The following is a 24,468-nucleotide window of genomic DNA, read 5'->3' as shown; positions in this document are numbered from 1 at the left end:
CTTCTCATCTGAAAGTAGATCCAACTACTCACGATCTCTCCTCTTGCCACTATCAGCCATAACAACATGGCAAGCAATAACGTAAATGCTTTTTTAAATTATTTTTTTATTTAAATCAAGCCAAACCTACTTGCTTTCCCAGGTTTGGGCCTCTGCAGGATCTTCTGCACCGTCATCAGGTCCTCAGTCTTCACCGCTTGCAGTAATTCCTGATCTTTTCCCATCGTTATTTATTTTACACCCAAAGCATCCTCTGAATGTGTGAAGTGTTACCCGGAGAGCTCCTCTGCGGATCCTCCCTCTTGCGATGGAGCTGCAGGGCGCGATGATGATGATGATGATGATGATGATGATGCACAGTGGCGGAAGGATGCTGGAATACTACAGAGCTGGTGCAGCTGGATCCTGCGAACCACAGATGCTCGTATTCCGGTGTCTAGAGGGGAATTGAAGCACCACGGTGATGGACTTGCGATTAATGTATCGATGATGGATCGGATCTTCAGTCGGTGTAGCGATGGCCAAAACTGAACAGTCTATTCTAGAAAGTCATCATCAGATAAATCAGCTCCAGTCACGTTTTGTTGGCGTGAGCGGATCTGATGCAGTCGAAAATGCAAAATCAATGATTATTTAAAATTCCCAAGAGCGGTTTTTCCTGGGATCCGTGAGGCGGTGCTGGAGACGCATCAGTCGGCGGTGCCATCGCTCCGTAGGTCTCGCACCGTTTTTTTCTGTGCTGCCATGGGTCTTCGCAAGGAGCGTGCAATGTGCATTTCCCCAGCCTCGGATTGGGTTGACATTGCTGTGGTAAATGGCTCCGCTTCATCCAGAGGGCGGTCCCAAATTGTAGGAACTCCCCCCTATTCCAGTGCTGACAGCCACATGCGTGCATGCACTGCTGTACGTATCACAACACATGCTGATGAAATCTACCTTGTCCTCTAGCTCAGGGGCGTGTCTAGAGCATTTTTAGGGGGGGGGGGGGGCATGCTGGGGCACTGCCTCCAAATGGGGTGGCCGCCAGTGACAAAAAAAAAGGAAAAAAAAAGAAAATTTTACAGTATATTAGCCTACGTAATTCCTGTTGATTTTAGTTTTTTTTTTTTTTTACTTGAATAAAGTTACTTGTAAACAAATACAGTAATAAAGCACATTTCTGATTAATGTATTTTTTGTCATCCCTGTATATATCCATTAAGTTAAATTTGAGAATAAATGTAAAAAAAAATTTATTAAAAGAAACTCCTATATCTTTACTTCTTTTCATGGCATGGTATGTGTGTCTGTTATTCTCAATCTCAAAAAAAAAAATTTGATGAATGAAATGCACAGAATGCATCCATGTCATTTCATGTGTAATTGACTAAGTTAGGCCTGACAATTTGACTATCTAACTGATTTACTCTCACGCATTAACAAGTAACGTGTCACCAGACAATTATTATTATGGAACATTCTGTGCATATTGCCATTTGGTGCAATCTGCTATGTGGTCACTGTCACAAAATAAACTGATAGAAAATATGCAAATCACCATGACTGTTTATTGTTTGATAGCGCCCAGCATATTTTACTTTTATTGTGTTTTATTAAACGTTGACTGAACATTCGATTGAAATCAACCACGACCAACGCGAGCAGAGCCTGACGGGGTAAAAACATTGATCTGAGAAAACCATACAAATAAATTAAACCATACATAAAGGTTACCTACCAGCAAGAACGAGTCGTCTCTCGATGGCGACATCACTTTGATTTTTTTTTTTTTTTCAGTGGATTCTAATCTTCAAAAATTACCTTGTTGTATGATTTATGTCTTTTGAGTTCACCCTTCATATACTATAGAACTGTAGTGTTACTTGTTTAGGATTAAAAATTTTATTTGCTTTTAATTTATGTCACCATGTCCAAGCGTCTTAGACATACATTAGACCAATTTGTCAAGTCTGCCTAGGAAAAGCAATTATTATACCAGCAAACTCAAAACTGGATTAAAAATTAAACTAGGCTATAAAAATTTGGATTATTATATTATTATAGCCTAGTGTTTATTTGCTGATAGACAGTCAAAAAGACAAATTAATCAATATTTTATTTATAACAAGGTTTTATTTATTTATAAAATAATAACACACCACAGATCCTGAAGAAACAGTAACAAAAACAGTGACAGAAACGTCAGAAATATTGTATGGGCCTGTCACGTGATTAAGGAATGATTGGACCGTCTCTGCAGAGCAAAAGTGGGCGTTTATCACCATGTGGGTGTTTTCAAACTGCTGGGTTTTTCTGAATCATGAAATCTAAATGATCCCCCTTACCCAACCCCACCCCTAAACCTAATGTCGCTATTACATCATCCAATCAGGTATCATGGTGTAAAAACACCTTGATCTTGTAACTCCCATTACTTTCCTGCAGAGACCTATACTTGAATGATTTGAACCCGGGCACCACGTAGACCCGCCCCTGCTCTAGCTGGCATTAGAAACTTTGTAACGATCTTGTTTTGTAAATTACATCGACGTGCCATAAGTGGATTACACCAGGGCAAAAACGTAACTCTGAGCACTATATGAAACCCGTTTAACTTAGTCCTTGAGACGAACTAGTAAGCTATAAGTAGTTTTATGCTACAAGTAATTATTTTGAATTTATAAATTATCCAGTAGTCGTAGCCTGTAATGAAGATCTATAGAACTGACATTTTAATGAGAGAAAGCCAGAACTTGTTTGGTTTGGAGGTCCTAACGCTCCTGAACTATCAAATTTAAGTGAGCTGACTCCTTTTTGTAAACCTGTGGTCAAAAATCTAGGGGTATTATTTGAAAATAAACTCATATTCGATAAACTCATAAATGCAGTCGTTAAATATATTATTATTGTTTTGTATTATTATTGCAATTCATTACATGTGGGTGTTTGTCAAATAACTCTAAATTGTTTGTAATCACAACAGAATGCTGCTGGCTTTCAGTCCAGTACAGGATTGACCTTAAGCTCCTAGTTTTTATATAAGTCTTTGAATGGGGTTAGCCCCCTTTTACTTGTCTGAGCTTCTGCAAGTACACAAACCTGCTAGGTCTTTATCTTCTGACCAATATATTTTAATTGTTCAGAGGTCAAGGTACAAGCGAAGGGGTGATGATCGGGCCTTTGCCATGTTGGCTCCAAAAAGATGGAACAGTCTTCCTTTCACATTAGAGTTGCTCCTACTCCAAAGATTTTTTAAAAGACGTCTGAAGGCAAATTTTTTATGTTTAGCTTTTGAGACTGCAGTGTGTTGAGGCAATGGTTTCCACTTGTATTGTCTTTGACGTTTTATCTGGTAAAGCCTACTGCTGTTTTCTGTTTGTGGAATCATTTTTCTTATTGTAAAGCACTTTGGTCAACGTTTTGTTGTTGCTGTATAAACTGAACTGAAGTAGTTGCTGTTAGTATTGTACAATAATGCAAATATCTATTCCATTTTCAAATATTGGCAAATTGTCACTAACAAATATTAACAAAATGTCACTATAAAATAGCCATTTACTAGTCATTACATGGACATAATGCACATAAATCACATAAGAAATGTTACTAACAACAACTGATAGTTGTTAGTGATTAGTTTAACGTCTCTTCTGGATTAAGTATCTTTAGTTAATAATAAAATATAAACATTTACTTGCCATTATAGGATTAATCACTTGATTAATGTAATAAAACAAACAAACAAACAAAAAAACTAGTACCATAAAATACATACTAGTTCATATGAAAGTAAATTTCCAAGAGTAAGATTAAGCATTTCAGACCTGCACTGTCTACAATGTTATGATAAATATAATTTGGGGGAGGGGGGGGGGGGGTTCTGCTTTTCTTAGAAGTTAAAAAGAACATAATATAACACTTGCAGGTTTGTTTTTCTTACCTCTCAAATCCAGCAAATGCTGTCAGTTCTTCAGTGTGAAGGAGCCTGAAGATTACAAAGTAGTGTACAAAAATGGCTGCACGAAGCCTACAAAACAAAACCTGAATGCCTGCATAGTTATTGTCTTAACTACATGGGGTTTCTTTCAGAGTCTTATATCCAAGTCAAAGCACAATGACCCTCTTTCAGAGCAGAATCCAGTCATGACTCTCATGTTGTATTCACAGCTACTTAACACTAAATTTACCACCTCAGAAAAAAAAATTGAGATTTTTAAAAAATATCTTATTTTTTGTTCCACGAAAGCAAAAGTCATACATGTGATGTGGGAGTAAATGTTGACAATTTAACTATCCCTTTGTCATTTAACTGAGTTAAAACACTTTACATTTCAAATGATGACATACTAATGACTAATTTGCCCTAATCATCACCATCATTAATACATGCACATCCTTCACCCAGACATTACTGACCCTGTGCAACATATTGTACAACATCTGACTGTGATCCAGCGCCATCCAGTGTTACATTATAGAAAATCAGTTATAAGATGCCATATGACACTTGCAGACCTCTAGTGTCTACTGTGCACATTACATTTTTTTTTTTTTTTGCAGAGAAAGCAGTGAATGGGTGGAGACAGACCCCTTGTTGCTACCACCCTTTCTTAAGACACCGTATTAAACTCAAATGAAACGTGAGGATATCATATTTAATGTGGTCTCACCATTTTCTGACAGTTCTGAAAGCCTTAAGAAGTCGTTAACGTTTTTTTTTTTTTTTTTTTTTGCAAATTCGATTTTTATTATTATATATTTATTATGTAAAAAAAAGACTTTGAGCGATTAATGCCTATAATCGTGTGCAATAAATATTCCAATGCATAATAAATAGTTAAACTCTAAAATATGTTTTCTCACAGTCAGCTTTGCGAGAGGAAATATTTAGGAGCTACATCCCAGCATCATGCACCGTTGGTCATGTAGGCTGGAAGTGAAATGCGCTGGAGTTCATGTCACTTCATAACTGGTAAAAGGGATTTGGCTTGCTGTACACAGAGGAGAAGCTCAGGGATGAGGCTCAACTCAAGGTCCAATTTACTTCATATGAGACTACTAAATGGATGAAGATAGCTCCTGTATATAGGGCAGAATATCTTAAAGGAGTGAGGATGGAGGAGACATGCCAGAAGGACTGTTGCTAAAGTGAGGCAAGCATCAGCATATATCGAAAGGTTGATTAGAATATTAGATAAGCAGCTCCATATGAAGCCTATACAAATTTAATTTAGAAGCAAAAACACTGTAATAAAAGGGCTTTCCATTTATACAAGTACTTTGGGATTGCAGAGTTATTTCAAGTTTTAAAAGTTCATATCATAACATTAACATACCATGCATTTAATGAGTCATCACATAATAACACTGTATGGGTATGTATAATTAGATTTCATTGCCCACTCAAAGCAGCCACCAAACCTCTGGTGTTACAAAACTGCTCAACAATTAACATATTTAACACCAGCACAATAATTACATAATCACATAAACTCATGCATACCATTTCGACTTAATCTCTTTTCACGTCAGCACAATCATTTATTACAAGATTCCAAATATTATTTATTTATTTAATAGGCTATATTAAATAAAGAAAATATAAAAGTAATATTTTAAAACTATTTTTTAAAATGGTAGTTTTGCGTAATATAGCAGCCTATATTTTTCATGAGCAATAACAAAATAACTGAGCACTATAATCTCTGTAGCTAAACAGTCTTCTCTCATATTCACAGTCAGTGTTGTATTCCGCATTGTGACAACGTTGGTTATAAATGTTCGTTCTGAAAGTCTTGGGATTTGATACTGTTCACGATCAAGAAACATCTGTGTAAGTAAGCAACACAAAGTTACTTTCACTCGTTTGACGCCAAAGGACCTCTAGACTGATGCCTGCATTCACTTTAGGTTTTTAACAAAAGATAGGGCGGGGTTAAGTGAGGCTCAATCATCTGATTGGCTAGAACTGACAGCAGACAGGAGGAAAACAGAGCAATGCGGCATCTGATTGGATGACAGATTTGTATCAAAGTGAAAATACGTGCCTCGAACTCTTTACTGTTGCCAGGGCGTCAATGGCGGAACTCCGCGGCAGAAGTTAATATGACACAAGACAGGATCGCATAAGGTAACACAGCAAAAGTCGCTCAATAATAGCTCAAGGTTTCGTTACAGTTTATTTTTCAGTGCTACGTGAAGAGATGCTGTCTTTCCGTGAGCAGGTTTATGGGTGAAGCGGTTTGAAGAGCTTACTGTAAAACTCTTGATGAGTTAAATGAGTTAAAGTGATGAGTGTTGGTGTGGCAATCCTCACAGTAGAGCCCCACGAACTGCTGCTTTTTGAGTTTGAAAATAATTGCAACACGCTTTAGTTGTTTATATATATATATATATATATATATATATATATATATATATATATATATATATATATATATATATATTGATATATATTGATATTTAATATTGAAATATTTGCGATGCTCTTCTCTCATTTCTACTGTTTTGGACATGTAATAACATGTTGAGTGTGCAAGATGCATCAGTATGGCCCACAGAGAATTACTGCACTTTACATAACTGTTCTGTAATGCTTTGATTGGACCAAAAGAGGTATACATGTTTTTTTAATGCAAGACCATAACTGTAAAGCTTGATGGGCAGTAGAATGCAAAAGACCTCTGATAGTTTTTTTTTTTTTTTTAATGCATCTTATGTATTTCATCTTGATAGAAGTGCCATTTAAACTATGGTCCTTTTCAGTGAACGGTCACAGATTGTGAAGTAGGACACATGATCCTCAGATCAGAGACGTCTCACACTGGAATTCCCAGCATTGTCTTTTGACAACACATTTTTTGTTTTTTTTTGCCTTCGGATCTAGGTCATTCGTGTCCCTCTGACTGTTAGCCAGTCCTCTGCTGTTCTCATTGATGAATTCACTTCTGGGAAAGGTTTCTGGAAGAGCAATAGATAATGTAATTGCTTGCCTTAATGCTCTTTGCCTAGATTACAAACCCCAGTCTGGATGAGATCCCTGCTGTTAAATCAGAGGATTAGACTATGATTTTGGAGAACCCCTCCCTTTGCCTTGATCATTAAACGGCAGAATTATATAAATATGCCCCTGTTGCAAGTTGCAACTCATAACATTTTTTAGGCATTGATCATAAGGTAGATGATTGTGGAAAATAACAGGCTTGTTGGTGCACGTCACATTGTGATATTTAGGTTTCTCTCTCTCACAGGTGAATAGATGAAAGGGTGTTTTTAAGAATTAAGCACAGGTTCGTTCTCTGCTCCAGTGCACTAAGGTCAGCATCTTTGTGTTAAACAAAAGTAAACTGTCTGGTATTTGTGTTCACTTACACACACAAATAAATAGACAGCTGTTCTCCTGCACAATGACACCAGTGTTACACAGGCACTGTTGTACAGAATTGGAGTTGAATTTTTAGTTCAGGGTAGTGTCTATGAGTAAGTTCAGTCATGCTTGTGAATTTAAGCCATGGGCACATATAAGGAAAGTGCATTTGCTTTCACTTCATCTTCAGCGGAAGTGGTTTCATTGTTAGCATCTAGTCTTAAAACAGATCCACTGATCACTAAAGACATGAGAGCAGTTTATTAACATAATACTTTTTAATGCAAATATGTTTTTGTTTCAAGACCCAGATTTTGCATCAAGTGGTGACCCAATATAGTAGATTTATTTATTGTACAAGAGTAAACAAAAAAGTTAGCTTATTAATATTAGCATGAGTTGCAAAATGATTAGCCGAGTTTGCTAAATCAGGAAATTAACCTCTTAAATGCAAAAACAACAACCGAAATGTGATTTGCCAGCCTAAATGCCTATTCAGACCAAGAATATAAAACTATAACAAATTATATATGTTAGCATCCACACCAAAGCATGAAAAACTTGTGTTTATCATAAGCGTGTGCTGCAGTTATGATGTCTGCCTCTTTAAATGCTCAAGCTCCTGATTCATTAGATGGAAAAATCATTCAAAAATGTAAAAAAAAAAAAGTACAAAAGCTGTCACTGGGGTTATACCTTTTCAGGTACTCCCCTACTGACAGCTTTTGTACCTTTTCTGAAACCATACGTGTTTTATCATTATAATTGTGTTACAGTTACAATTACTAGCCATATTTGCAGGAAACAGATGAATTTGCACCAAAATACCATAAAGTTTGTTTGTACACACAGCCTTTCGATGTTAACATGGAAAGGCTATATTTTCAATATTATTTTATAATTATGATGCGTAGTTGCATTTTAATATTGACTTTTAGCATTAGTTTTGTTCTGTCTTGTTCTATAATCATAGATCTGTGTATCAGAATAGATGGGTGTATGATTTTTGTGTTGTTGGCACATTTGTTATCTAATCCCGAGCCGGCACAAAGACAGCAGGCACAGCAGTTTGTCGAGTGTCACACAGATTGATATCATCCTATCAAAGACCGTGGCTCACACTGTTGTGCTGCTCTATGACTCACTGATTCAATTTAGTAGTGTGAGTTTATAGCACACGCATCTCATCGGATCTTGTGATTCATTTCCATGACTCCTGTGATTTTGCACTGCTGCGACAGTTGACATGGATGTGGTTTCTCAAGGTTATAGTTTCTGAGCCTTTTAGTCATAACAATACTCGACTGCATCATCCTCTTCAACAGATAAGGCTGTGAAGGCGCTGTTATGATTCAAAACACGCTTCCTCACATCCACATGACATGGAAACGATGGCCTGATGGTTTCAGAAAGTGGCTGTTGAATTTTTTTATGAGCATGAACGACAGACAGCCTGATTTTTTGGCCTGTGTGGAATTTCATACTCTGGTTATTATTATTTTAGCTTTGTTAAGCTTGACATTTTCTGAAATGGGCGTGTTTTGGTTTCAGCCTTTTCTCTCGAATGTTTTCTAATCCCAAAGTCAAAGTTATCTCTATCAGTGGAAATGTTTTCCTGCACTTTACCTTGGTATTTGTGCTTTTGCAGAGGTCAGCAAGGATGTCAATAGAGGCAGAGGCGTTGCTGCAGGAGGCGAAGGAGAGCATTGAAGCAGCCCAAAACTACAGGAGCGAGCTACAACAGAGACTGCACGGACTCAGCCAGGCACGCAAACAGGTACGGCCCTGACTCTCTGCACTGCTGCCGGAAGAATAAAAAGGTTTCCAACAACAAGCAATGGGTCAGTCCTCACCGAAACTGCTGTGCAACATGACACAACAACAGCCAGTCAGAAAATATTTCATATATCTGGTAGTATTTGATATTTCACAGTGCATGGAGCAGTCCATGGTGACACTGCAGAAATCAGGTTTGGCCAAAATTCAAAGAATTGGCTGTTTTCCAGTTCATAAGTTGAAGTTTAATTTAATTGGTGGCACCTTACAGACAGCTCTATTGGAATTTGAAGTAGAATTCATCAACAAGTAATCTGGGAAATTTAATGTTATTTCACCTGTGTCTTTAAAATTTAAATTGTGTAGTGTTATTTTAGTATCATTTATAAAGAAATATTTATCAATATATTCAATTAGATGATTTTTTTTGCTAATTTTGTTTTATTTCAGCTTTACTTTATTTAACAAAAACTAGTACTAATCGCATCCAAATAAGTTTGTGTTTATATAATATATCCGTGTGTGCAGTGTATATTTATTATGTATATTATATATAAAGACAAAAATACAGTACATATTTTGGGAGAATTTATACGTATTTATACATATAGATTCACATTCATATAATTTATATTATATATAACAATATTTAATATATAAAAAAATATTTCTTAAAAATAGACATGCACGTATGTGTATTTATATATCAGTCCCTCCAGGATTTTGAGATTGCTGAATTTATCGCAAAATCATTCAAACTCCGCAATTTTCGCAAAAGATCGCAAATTTTCAGCATTGTCACAAATTTTCAGCATAATTTGGGCTTAGAAGATTCCCGTCACGTCACCGCAATGCGTCAAAGAAAGGCCTTGCATTCTCATCAGGACAGATTTACAAGAGCTACATTGGATAAACAAACTGAAAGCGGAACGAATCCGCGATACTAGTTTGGGCTTCGCAGACCGTTTATCTGCTCCAGCTGGATCCGCGACACCGTTATACACAGCGCTGTGAGATACAATGAAGAAAGCAGTCGAATTCACCACAGAATCAAAATGCTTCACATAACTTTTCCAAGCACTTCAATGCTAAGTATTACCAAATTTGAAAGTTATTTTTAATGTGACGATATTTGTTAATGTTTAATAGGTTTCCCACATGTATAAAACTAAAAGTTTTATAATGTAGGAAAGCAAACACTTATTTAAAAAAAAAAAAAATATGAAATGACCACTAGTAGATGGCTGCAAAGCAGTACTTATAGGCCATTTCCACTCCCTAATATAGACTATATATTTTTGTATTCATTAAATTATACTTAGACATTATGAATGACAGTAATAAAAGTACATTTTACAGATGTAATACATTTATTAATGCTTAAGATCTGGGAATCATCTGCTGTGTAATCTGATCAACGTCTCAGAAAGCAGTTTTACATGCATTCTCATAAATGTCTATGTGACATCTGACAGGAAACATCTTAGAGATGTACTGCAGATGAACAAGCACTCTTAAAAATACATCTTTCATATGTGAATGCAGACATAAGATGTCTCCGAGACCTACAGTGGTTCTCCAAGTCAGAAATGTCATAACAGTGTTTAGAAGAATGTTGTCTGTGGTAAATTTTCACTGCAAAAAAATAAGAGGTGCCGCAAATTTCATCGCAAATTTTGAAAGAAGCCACAGCAAAATCAGTCTTTTTGATCGCAAAAATCACAAAAAATTTGTGCAATCCTTGAGGGACTGATATATACATACCAAAATATACACAGCACACATATACACATATACATACATATATATATATATATATATATATATATATATATATATATATATATATATATATATATATATACACACACATATATACACACATATATATACACATATATATACACATATACATATATATATATATATATATATATATATATATATATAAAACAAACTTTTACTTTGGATGCAATTAATCATTGCCCAGCACTAGTTTTAACAATAACAACACTAAAATAAAATAAAAATACAGTGTGAAGTGTATTAAATAAAATATGTCTATTTATATAAATGAAATATTACATCCATCCATCCATTCAGTTCTGAACGGCACGTAACCCTGGCAGGAATAGAAATAGAAGTAGCTGAAAATAATCCCATCTTATCTTTTTTGCTTAACCCTTGTCTCAGTCCTGGCCGGCTACGATAAAAACAGATTTACTTGGAAGAGATTGCCGTTTTCTCTTTATCTCATCCCGTCTGGTTAGGACACATTGTTCCAGTCAAGCCAAACCCGTGGAGACAGCGATGAAAATGCTATTGATCCCACCCAGCATGCACTGTTGCCTAAAATAATACAGCAACCTCATCAAACACTCTGTAAAAATGCCAGGAACATTTCAGCTTCACAAAGGTAGTGGTTCCCTACACGGCAACTAAATAAAGTGACGTGTGGGTGTTTTTGAGAGAGCGTGGGTAAATGATACTCCTGCTGTCTCGTCTGTGCCAGAAAGCCTGCTGGTCAGCACAGAAGGGCTGATTCATGCCGCACGTCTCCCGGGGTGGCTGTAGGATGTAAAGCCGGCCTGCTGCTCGCTGTTATCTTCAGAATTGGCTTCTGGCATCTTACCCAACTTCCTCCTCCTCCCCCCAACTCCCAGAATGCCTCATTGAGAGCGTGAACAAGGCTGTAATTTCCTGTTCTTCATATGAGACAGTCAGCTCAGAGAATGGTGAAACTCTCGCTTCTCACATCCTGCTCAGGATACAGAATTAAACCAAACTTTTGGGATCATTGACTAGTGATAGTATGACGGGCCCGGGTACTGTGATTAACCTCACAGCGTGTGCAGCTGTCTGAGGGAGATCCCATATGTGCGTCCCATCTGATATGATCATATCACATGCTCCGTTATTCACAGCAAGGACGCAACATTTGTGGCCAAACGACATTTTTCTTCTGCATGAGTAGAACTACTACCAGCCTCCAGCTGAAGAGGCTCAAATGTGTTGAGATTTTTTAAATCTATTAAAAGAACTGAAGCTTTCTGGTCAGTGGTTGAGTTTGATGGCGTTTCTTTCACATGAGCCGTTTCTAGTCTACTTCCCCTTTAAATGTGACTCTAGGTCTCAGCCACAGAGGCTTCCTTAAAACCTACAAATGGCCACTGTTTCCCGAAGCCTGTCACCCACTAGCCAGAACATGGGAAATACATAATATGGTGTGTTTGACCTAAATCATTTAATAATAATTAACACACATACACACAAACATCTGAAGGGGATCAAAACCTTTCATCAAAGTTGTCCTAAAACCTAAAACCAAAATGTATAGGACAACTTTAACTTTTTTGATCCACTTCAAATGTTGACTTATATATATTTTTCTTGTGTCTTGTGTGCAGGTGGAAAAAAAGACACATTATAATATATAATTTGATATGTATATAATATATTAGTATATATATATATAATATATTAGTATATATATTAGTATATATATATATATATATATATATATATATTAGGTTTTACATATTTTTTTGCATTTGCTATGCAGTAAACACATATGATAAATTGCTGCCCACTGCTCCGGGTGTGTGTTCACGGTTTGTGTGTGTTCACTGCTGTGTGTGTGTGCACTTTGGATGGGTTAAATGCAGAGCACAAATTCTGAGTATGGGTCACTATACTTGGCTGAACGTCACGTCACTTTCACACTTTTTTTTCCACTTTCATGGGGAGTCAGCACTTATAGTCCTTCCCACAAAAACCCAAATCAACAGAGCCCTGAGATCATGCCTCCACCCTCCACATAAACCTGGCAGCACATTGTCACGAATGGCAATATTTAGGCAGAGGATTGTGTCCTGGCTCGAGATGTTCAGATTTCTCTTGATAAGACTTCAGCCTATGAGGAATGATGCACATCTCTGGACAGAAGCATTTTCTTGCATCAGTTGCAAACAAAGTGAAGCCCGGAAATTTCCACTAATGTTGATTAATAATACAGTCTCTTTTGGGTTTCATCCATTTATCCTGCACCACTTTATCGGTGTTATTTTAGACTCTCTTCCCACTTCCTGGACGACAGGGTGTTATCTCTACCTACACACAGTGTGACGGCAGTCTGTCGAGATCCATGGTGCAAATTGTCAACACGTTTGCACTGCGGTCTGTTGTGCGTGTTTCTGTCGACATATTTTTGCCTGTGGCTGCATTGCGTTTCACTAATTATAAGGGAATGAGATCTTCCTCGTTCCAGAAATATGACTCACAAGTGTAATTTTGCCTCCAACATCTCCTTTTATGCCAGTGTGAAGAGTGCTTGTGTGTGATAGTTCACTAGGTTTTAAGCTATAGTGTACTGGGCAATAATTCAGCTGAAGCATGTATCAATGAACATACAAATGTTGTTTGATACATGGCATGTAAGAGCCAAAGCTAACCTTATTTTGCAAGCGCAAGTTTCATGCTCACAAGAGGAACTGGTGTTTTTTTTTTTTTACACTGAAAACCGCCAGGCTTCCTGTCACTCTTGGCTCCATTTTGCTGAAGGTGAAGTAGTTATTCTGAAAGATGCATCAAGAAAATTGAAATGTGCCATTGACTTCACCACTTCCGCTTTCAGACCTACACTTCTTACACAATACAAGACAGTGGCACATTTGTGTGACTTACTTTTTCAGCTAACATGGGATCATGGGATCAGTTAGTACTTTCATTATTCAAGAACGCATTTAATTGATCAAAATGAACAATAATGTTATAAAGTATTTCTGTTTTAAATAAATGCTGTTATTTGAACTGTCTATTCATTTAGAAATCTTAATATCTCTACAAAAAGATTAAGCGGCACATCTGTTTTTTACATTGATAATAATAAGAAGAAATGTTTCTTGAGCAGCAAATTAGCATATTAGCATGATTTCTGAAGAATCATGTGACACTGAAGACCGCAGTAATGACTGCTGAAAATACACACTTTCATTTACTGTAATTTGACCTCTATAGATAATTTTTATGTGCTACAACGGTGCACCCTCATCAGCATCTCGAGTAAAATACCAGTTATGAAATTACAGACCATTGCTAACCACATCTGTCAATCAATGTAATTCAACCACATGTACCTTTTTCCCACTTTACAAGGGAAACATTTTTCCTGAACTGTCATCAGAAGCTCAATGGAATGGAGACAATTGTATGTAAATGTTGTTTGTGTGTGTGTGTGTGTGTGTTCAGGTGCGCGGCAGTGCCAGTCAGACGCGCGAGGCTCTGCAGCGGCACTTTCAGGAGCTACAGACGGCAGTGAGTCGACTGCTGACCGAGAGGCTGAGTGCTCTGCTGCAAGAGGTGGACAGCATCGAGCTGGACAGTGTCAGTCCCTTAGATGACTGTCAGAAGCTGATTGAGCATGGAGTCAGCACAGCTGATGAGCTGCTTCGAGAGGGTGAGTCTGTCAGATCAATGGAAGGCTCAGCGATAAAGATGGCTTAAAGGGATAGTTCACCCAAAAATGAAAATTCTGTCATTAATTACTCATCCTCATGTCAGTACCATGACACATGCGTGAGAAGAGAAGAAATTGTTGAATAAAGTTTTCTTTGCGCACCAAAAGGATTCTCATAGCTTCATAATATTATGATTGAACCACTGATGTCACATGGATTATTTTAATGATGTTTTCACTACCTTTCTGGGCCTTGAACATGTTAGTTACATTGCTGTCTGCAGGGCCAGAAAGCTTTCTGATTTCATCAAAAATATATGTATGTATATGTATGTATGTATATGTATGTATATTTATGTATATATATTTTCATCAAAAATATATATACATAAATATATATACATACATACACACAGTGCCCTCCATAAGCATCGGAACAGTAAAGACAAAATTGTTCCGTTTGCCGTGGAGTCAAGAAATCTGTAAATATGTTTAAAAGATGAATATGAGACAAAACTACAGAATGTCACATTTTATTATTGGCTGATTCAACACAAAGATGTTTTACCAGCTAAGAAGATTGGCACTTTTAGAGCTTCATCTCCCTGTCTGATGTGAGCAGAAGTATTGGAGCAGTATTGGACCTTACATGTCTTTCTAAGTGTTTCTTCAAATATTAAAAACAGGGAATGTGTCTTTTCAGTTATATCCATTGCTTCTGCATTCAAATCTTAGATTTGATGATGACACACACAAACCAGAATGAAGACGAGGAAGCCGACTCTGAAAGGAAAGCAAGCATTTTGGATGCTAAAGGAAAAGAGGAAGTCAATTAGAACTATAAGAAAAACAAAGGGTATGGAGAAAGCAAGAGTTTGGAAACTACTGGCGACATCAGCAAACAACAATGACCTGATCGACTGATGACTGACAAATCATAAAAGCTGTGAAAATGAACCCTAAAATACATGTCTGTAAAATCACCAACAACCTCCAGAAAGTTAGGGTGATGCTCTGTCCATCTACAGTCCGCCGGAGAATTTGACACAGAATTACAGAAGCTACAGCAAGATGCAAACCTCTGATTGGCACCAAAAATAGAAAGGCAAGATTCTTCACAAATGTGAGCCAGTAGAGTTTTGGAACTGAGTTGATGGACCAATTAGACAAAGATTAACCTTTATCTAAGTGACTCGAAAGCAAAAGTGTGGAGAAAAAAGGGAACTGCAAATGATCCTAAGCCTACAACCTCACCTGTAAAGCTTGGTGGAGGTGGTGTCATGGCATGGGCGTCTCTCTAGAACAGGACCTCTTCATTTTAATGATGACTTCATGTATGATGGCAGTAGCAGAATGAATTTTGAAGGGTAAAAAAAATAATCTTGGCTACCAATATTCAAGAAAATGCCACCAAACTCATTAGAAAGCACTTCATATTGGATCAGGACAATGAGCCAAAACACCCTGCCAGTTCAGACAAGGACTTTATCAGGGCAAAGAAATGTAAAGTCTTAGATTGCCCAAATCAATCTACAGATTTTAAACCGATTGAACATTAATTTCATCATCTGAAGAGGAGACTAAAGACAGAAAACTCCCCAAAACAAGCAACAGTTGGAATCGGTTGCATTAAAGGCTGGGGAAAAGCATTTCAAAGCATAAGACCAAGAGTCTGGTGATGTCTATGGGTTGCAGACTCAGCTCTGATTGCATGCAAGGGGTCTGCAACTAAATATTAGCTTTTAACCTTTTACAGCTGCCTTAAATCCAACTGTTCCAATACTTATCCTTGCATCAAACAGTGGGATGAACTCAAAGTGCTGTCCTATTTATTTGGTAAAACATGTTATGTGTCAAAACTCCTAATAATAAAATGTGACATTCTGTAGTTTTGTCGAATATTCATCTTTTAATCATATTTGCAAATGTTTTGACTCCACAGCAGAGAAAGCAATTTTTCCTTTACTGTTCCAATACTTATGGAGGGCACTATCGATCTAAAATTAAATTTATGCATTTAGCAGACGCTTTTATCCAAAGCGACTTACAGTGCATTCAGGCTATCAATTTTACGTATCATGTGTTCCCGAGGAATGGATGGATGGATGGATGGATGGATGGAGCAGTCATTTAACTGCTGTAATGTCATTGAAACTATTAACAGGGCAAGTACAAATGTGAACCTACTAGCTCATATGGACCAGCAGGAAAAAATCTTGTTGTTGAGACCTGGTATTTGGATTTGCCAGCTATTAAATTTGTTGCCTGATTAAAAGTGTTTAACAGTTAAACACAAACATTGCTAAAACCATACAACAGCTGGAATTTCCTCTAGAGCTCGTTTGATTATATTGGCTACAGTTTGATTTTTACTGCCCCTAACGTTCAGTTATAAATATAATAATATGACTGTCCCTTCAGGGGAGGCTGCCATCCGCTGTGGCATAAATGAGAAGGAGGACAAGCTGGGCAGCTTCACTAAGAAAGCCCTGCAGATCCAGTTGGACAGGTGAGGAGCACACAGACTCATTCACTTCAACCTCGGCTGGGCCAGTGAACAGAGACTCTCAATTCATGTTTAGAAACACTGAATACATGGAGATTCAGAGCTTGAGAACACAGAAAGCAAAGCCTTCTTTTCACATAATTACTAAAGCACTCATTTAAAGTCATGTCACCTAACCTTTATTAATGCCTGTTTTTATGACTCACATTTTGTGACACATCTGCTCAAAGTTTAACGGAGAGATGGCAGCCGTACCAGCAGGGGTGTGCTGAATCATTCAAGCTTAGCTTTATAAAACCATGCTGCCTTAGCTATGATTCATTTTACATGTACCCCGGGATCAGGTTTTAACATGCCTACAGTCATTACAGCAATAATTGGAGCATTGTGGATGCCATTTAAATAATAACGTTTGTGTTTTAGAATAAACACTTTTGAAATATTACATTTGAAAGTGTTTTAGAATGATCCTTCTGATCTTTAATCCTCATTATGTCAATTAAGCCTCATTATAAGAGAACAATTACAACAGAAAATAATAATGTCTCATCCCTCAGTTTGTGAAAAAGACAGAAACGTGTTCAAGGTAACATATTTAAAAAACTGCAGTTTTTTCATCTACTGTTTTAATGCTCAAGCTCTTTAAAGTCAGGTGGATTCTGATTAGCTGTCATTGCTTTTATCGTTTGTCGTTTTCCCTCTTCACACAGAATTGGAATGAAGACACTTAACAGTTTTTTTTGTAGTTATTGTTCTTGGTGTAAACAGGCCTTAGGCTGATGATACACAGGGCAGCTTTTTGAGCAATGTTGCAGAGCAACTTTGGGTTTGTTGCCCATTCTCAGTGGGAAAATGCCCACGCAACATTGCTCACAAAAAAAGTACAATACCTTTTGCATATTATCCACAAAAGAGGAGCACAAAGGAACTTGACAACTCTATGTAAAGAACTATTAAATGGGGCAAATCATGAACAAGTTGGTTGAAATCAATAAGTTGTTTAATTTGAATTCAAAGCTTTGGGAAAATTTTTGGTTTTAAACTCCATGGCAATTATACATAAAATGGCCAATAATCAAATATTTTAAAAATAGAGCTTTGCGCTTGACATGCAGGAGAAAAAAAAGTGAGAATTGAGTGAATTTTAAGTGAATAGATAATTTAATTGGGTTTTATTTTGAGTTGGGAATGAGTTTACACACATTCTCCAAAGCTTGCAGCATTGCATGGAGTCATTTTAAGTGAGAAGCATCTACATCAGTTTATGAGAACGCGGACAGCAAATAGTACAATTATTATTTTGTGCACACAATTTACTCAAAATGAGAGAACAAATTAGTAAATTGTAGAGATGTAGCGGTATTATCAATATCATGGTATCGCAATATGAAAATTGTCTATCATCATGGTCACATGACAATATCAAATGATACGTATTCCTGGCAAAAAGTGTAGTTTTTAATATATATATATATATATATATATATATATATATATATATATATATATATATATATATATATATATATATATATATATACACACACATATATACACACAGTACAGACCAAAAGTTTGGACACACCTTCTCATTCAAAGAGTTTTCTTTATTTTCATGACTATGAAAATTGTAGTCACACTGAAGTCATCAAAACTATGAATTAACACATGTGGAATTATATACATAACAAAAAAGTGTGAAACAACTGAAAATATGTCATATTGTAGGTTCTTCAAAGTAGCCACCTTTTGCTTTGATTACTGCTTTGCACACTCTTGGCATTCTCTTGATGAGCTTCAAGAGGTAGTCACCTGAAATGGTCTTCCAACAGTCTTGAAGGAGTTCCCCAAGAGATGCTTAGCACTTGTTGACCCTTTTGCCCTCTGTCTGTGGTCCAGCTAACCCCTAAACCATCTCGGTGTGTCCAAACTTTTGGTCTGTACTGTATATAAACACCCTTCTTATTCTGACATAAAAGGTCTTTAAAGTTGTGTTTTGGTACAGTATGCTTTGGCACAGAATCTTTCAAACAAACTAAAACTGAAAACACAATATGGCTTAATCCCTTCATCAAGTATTCACTGCATGTTTCAATGAGAAGCGCGCACTTTGTTCAGGCGATCAGTTTTCTTGATTCAATGTTTTCCGCATCTCATAACAGCTCCGTTCACAGTGAATGCAGTGAACTCATTTATTGCATGTGCTGTGAGTACAGGTTTGGGAACGCAGTGGCAAACAGTTATGTTTTATTTTCATGGAAGATAATTACAGCATTTCACTTTAAAATGTACCACATTTTCTTAATTAGTTTATATATATGTATATATATATATATATATATATATATATATATATATATATATATATATATATATATATATATATATATATATCACTATAAATATCATACCGTGGACTTCATATCAAGATATTATATCCTGAGATTATGATATCGTTACATCCCTAGAAAATTGTGTGCACGATTTAACTTTTTTTACCCCTGCATGTCATGTGCGGGGCTTTTCTTAAACAAAATTTTGTCAGCATGTTTTGTGCTACTTTATTCAGACTTAGTTACTTGATGTGCCTAGTTTTAACCTTACAGGAGAATTTGCCTAAGATTTATGTCTAATCATGAACAGATAGAGTAGATGTATAAACATGTTGTCGTCAGTCTGCCCGAGGTGCCTGCGCTGGTGGACGTGCCGTGTCTGTCTGCGCAGCTGGACGACTCTTTGCTGCATATGTTCCGTACACACGTGGCTCGGCACGGCAGCGTGGCCTCTCATCCGCCCGTCCAGATTGAGGAGCTGGTGGAGAGACCCGGTGGTGTGCTGGTGCGCTGGTGCAAGGTGAGTCTGGCCTCCCCTGTTCAAGGCCATCAGACTTTCTCAGCGCCACATGAATCTCTTGCTAATGTCCTCTGTTTGCGTGTAGGTGGACGATGACTTCTCCCCGCAGGATTACCGGTTGCAGTACCGTCGTGGTAACTCTTCTCAGTATGAGGACGCGTACATTGGAAGAGACACCGAGTTCCTGGTGCTCCAGCTTGACCCGCACATTGACCACCTGTTTCGTGTGTGTGCCAGAGGAGAGGGCCGAACCGAATGGAGCCCGTGGAGCATCCCGCAGACCGGCTACACCACACTCGCACCCCACGGTACAGACACGACGACACCTAGCATTCTCTAACATTATACTGGGTTTCTTAAAGAGATCGTTCACCCAAAAATGAAAATGCTGTCATTTACTCACCCTCAAGTAGTAGTTTTGGAAGTCAGCGGGGACCAGCTACTCTTTGGTTACCCACATTCTTCAAAGTATCTTCTTTTATGTTCAACAGAAGAAGGAAATTCATACAGGTTTGGAACTACTTGAGGGTGAGTAAATGAGGTGGAGATTTCTGTGGAAATTCCTCATAAAGCACCTCCACGGAATGGGAGCGTGTTTCATGAATGTTGTCTAATTGTGTGTTGACAGAATGGCTTCCAGGCGTGGATGGGTACATTTTAAGCAGTAGGAAGAACATCGCCATGCGCAATGACTCATCGCCTGGTCACGGGGGTGTCCTGTACTCCAACTCCCCCTCGTACTTCTGTGGGCAGACCCTCACCTTCAAGTACATCAGTGTTTGATTCTTCCACATGATCTCATGGCAAATCAAATGTGGGCTATATGAAAGTGGGATGCTATAAATAGGCTAAGATCACACATATAGCAATTAATTATTTAAAAAAAAACAACAACGGAGAGATGCAGAATCATTGCAAATAAAATTGTTACAGTAATAAATATCAGCAGGCTTATGGTATGTCTTACTCATTGCATGTCTGATTTTTGGCTCTCTGGTTTGTTTGCAGGATCACAGCTGCTGGACAGACAGATAAGCGTGACGGTTTGGGTGTATGTGCGGACAGCAGGACTGCCACAGACTCACTGCAGAGGGATCAGGCGGTCTGCATCTCCACTAATGGTATGAACAGGACAATAAACTTCAACTTCCATAATATTTTAGGGCTGTCAAGACGCTCCAGTAATTAGAAGTATATCTCCAGCACGTGTTTTCAGATCAGGGTTGCCAGGTTTTCACAACAAATCCTGCCCAGTTGCTTCTCAAAACTAGTCCAAAACTAGCCTAATCGCGCTTCCAGAAGGTTCCCCGAAAAAAAGTTGCTTCCCGGGGTTAAAATATAAGTTTTTTTAGCAGGGTTGCCTTGGTAAAATTCACATTTTAGGGGCTAAATATCACGTTATTTGTATTGGGGTCGCTTTGACCCGCGGACATTAAAAACTTACCACAGACTTGGCAACACCTGTTGGCATTTACTACACAGAGCCGTAATTCACTGACAATCTACACAAAATCGATGTTAAAATCGTAGGCGATTCTTTGTCGATTTTGAAAGCGATTTTGTGTTAGTTGTTGGTAGACTACGGCTCTGTAGTAACTGCAGCTCCACCTGAACCAGTGTTGCCAAGTCTGTGATTGTTTTTCATGTCCGCGGTTTGAAGCAACCCTAATACCAATAACGTGATATGCAAATTGCAAATTTTACCAGGGCAACCCTTCCATAAAAATTATATTTTAACCCCGGGAAGCAATTTTTATCGGGGAACCTCCCGGAAGCGATTGGGCTAGTTTTGGACTAGTTTTAAGAAGCAACTGGCCAGGATTTATTGTAAAAACCTGGCAACCCTGATCTGAACGCACGTGCTGGAGATATACTTCTAATTACAGGAGAGTCTTTACTGATGAGATGCGCATGAAAATCGCATTCGATTTTTTGCACAGTCCTATAATATTTATACACCTTTTCAAGATATTCAGTGTTTACATTATTCTTCAAAAGTTTGAGGTTAGCATTTTTTTATGTTTTTTAAAAAGTCTTCTGCTCACCAAGGTTGCATTTATTGGACCAAAAATACAGTAATATTATAAAATAATTACAATTAAAAGTATTTTTTTTCTTTTTGAATATATTTTTTACAAATTTCCCTTTGATTGCAAAACTGAATTTTCAGCACCGATACCCTTGTGTGCAGGACACTGACATGTAACACATTGCGCTACGGGTGTCCCGAGTTCGAATCCCAGCTCAATCCAATCCCCCCTTTCTATCCCACTTCACTTCCTGTCATCTTTATACTGTCCTATAGTAATAAAAGGCAAAACACCAAAACAAAATCTATAAAAATGTATACATATTTTTTTTTTTGTGGAAACTGTGCATTTTTTAGTGTTCTTTGGGGAAAAGAAATGCCAAAAGAACAGCATTTTTTCATAGGAATCTTTTATAACATTTCCCAGAATGTAGTTGCTAACATAAAAGTATTTATTTCTAGAAAAAGAAAAACGTTGGAACAGTTGATATTTGTGCCTAAATGGCTTGAAGTATTTTTCTTTGAGATGGGGGAGCATCATTTTGATTTAAAAATTTCTAATTAAAGAAAGAAGTATAGTAAAATTCTATAAATAATCAAGGATTAAATTCCACACTGTGTTCCTGTAGCTCAAGTGGTAGAGCATTGAGCTATGAAGCGCAAGGATGGAGGTTCGATTCCCTGGGAACAAGATAGGTAAAAATTTATAGCCTGAATGCACTGTAAGTCGCTTTGGATAAAAGAGTCTGCTAAATACATAAATTTAATTTAACTTAACCAAATGAACACAATCTAATATATATGTATGTATGTATGCATGCATACAGTATGCATGTACGCTATGTTTAATCCGTTTAACAAAGCATAAGAAATATTAGGTAGGGATTAGTGTTTATTGCTAAAACAATTAAATAAACATGAGCATTATGAGCATTCTCATTTATAAGATTTATGACTCAAATTAATCGTTTAAGTTATCATTTAAAAAAGATTCACTGAAATGGATACTTTAAGCTTATTAAAAGAAATGGACAGACTAACCCCTCTTTGGCCATTGTAGTTTAAATCATTAAAAGTGTCTTTTTGAGGCACTGCTTACTCACCGACTGCAGCCAACATTAGTGTCAAGTCAGCATGTGCTCTCCATTTTCCAGGTGCTGTGTTTGTGAATGGAAAGGAGATGACCAACCAGCTTCCAGCCATCACTGTTGGCTCTTCTGTGACCTTTGACATGGAAGTAGTCAACCTCTTTCCTGTGAGCAACAATAACAACCCCAGCGATGGTGGCAACTTCAAGCTGAGGGTGACGATTGGCTCAGGGAACAGGGAAGTGGTGTTTGATTGGCTGCTGGATCAGGTGGTGGACAGCCTTTTCTTTGGCTGCTCCTTCACGCACCCTGGATGGAAAGTGCTGGTGTTTTGATTGTTGCATGATGAAAGATGATCCAGTCTGATGGAATCCAAGACCTCTAGTTTTATTTAAATGTTATCAAACATCCCAAGTGCTTACAGTGTTCAGAAGTCACTTTTACCCTTTTTCTTATGATCAGCACCACGTATCGCTGCATTAGACTTTGTTCTGAGGTATGATGCCAACCACTACTCTTTGACCTCATTACAGATGGACAGGTGTTGTGGTATTTGCATAACAGTAAATATTTGCAAAAGAGACTGTTACGTGTTGCAAAGCATGCTGGGTCTGGTTTACCACAGAAAATAATCTACTGTGAAGTATTCAGAGATCAAAGGCACTCAAAAAAAAAAAAAGAAATTCCCGTTTTATAAATAACGACAAAGCTGAATTTTCTACGCTCAGACAATCTTTTCTGCTTTTGAGTTTTCTCAAGTCAGAAGCGGAGAATGTATCCTTAGAACTCGTAGTCTGTTTAAACAGCTGAATGTCGTTTGATTTAGGACACATGTATGTGGCAACTAGTATTTCATTTGTTTGCCTGGTACTCAGTGTTCACATTTAGAAAGTACTGTTTTTGATTTTCACATCACAGGGTAGTGTTTTCAGCAAAATAATACTGATCAGTAGATACCAATGTTTCAACAGAAATGTGATCATTCGCACTAAGCTTAAGTGTTGTGCCATTTTATGATGATTTTCTTTTCACATTTTTACATATATACCGTGTTACTGAACCACTTCATGTTTTCATCAGTTGGCTTACCTTACAGTAATGTTTCGAATGCATTGGCTGGAGATTTCAGAGGAAAAACATAACAAAATGAGAGAACAAGCACCCAACTTGCATGTTCCGAAGATAAAACATCATTTACAAGGTACTATGTGATTCCTCACTGCAGAAGAGAATATTTCAGCTCTACGCAGATAAACCCATTAAAGATCTGATCTATACTATATTTATAAAACTGTGACTGTTTAATGTATATTTACTTTATTTTGTCTGTGCCTTTGCAATAAAGCTGTAAGAATACAACTTAACATTTGCGATTTAATAAACTGTTTGGAACATTAAAAAAGAAAATACCGATTT

The 24,468-nt window shown here is 37.3% G+C and overlaps 1 protein-coding gene across 1 annotated transcript; it reads left to right on the top strand.

The window, feature by feature from the left end:
* Positions 1-6,002: 6,002 nt before the first annotated feature.
* LOC113047332 (cytokine receptor-like factor 3) lies at positions 6,003-24,332 on the top strand. The gene is made up of 9 exons (XM_026208683.1): positions 6,003-6,109; positions 8,994-9,122; positions 14,369-14,576; positions 16,998-17,085; positions 19,758-19,935; positions 20,021-20,243; positions 20,564-20,702; positions 20,944-21,056; positions 23,119-24,332. Exons 2-9 carry the CDS (start codon positions 9,006-9,008, stop codon positions 23,385-23,387), a joined length of 1,335 nt encoding a protein of 444 aa, XP_026064468.1. The 5' UTR covers positions 6,003-6,109; positions 8,994-9,005; the 3' UTR covers positions 23,388-24,332.
* Positions 24,333-24,468: the final 136 nt, after the last annotated feature.

The sequence above is a fragment of the Carassius auratus genome, chromosome 28 (assembly GCF_003368295.1).
Source record: "Carassius auratus strain Wakin chromosome 28, ASM336829v1, whole genome shotgun sequence".
Taxonomy (NCBI): Eukaryota; Metazoa; Chordata; class Actinopteri; order Cypriniformes; family Cyprinidae; genus Carassius; species Carassius auratus.
The sequence above is the reverse complement of the archived record's forward strand: the minus strand, read 5'-3'. Positions and strand labels throughout refer to the sequence as shown.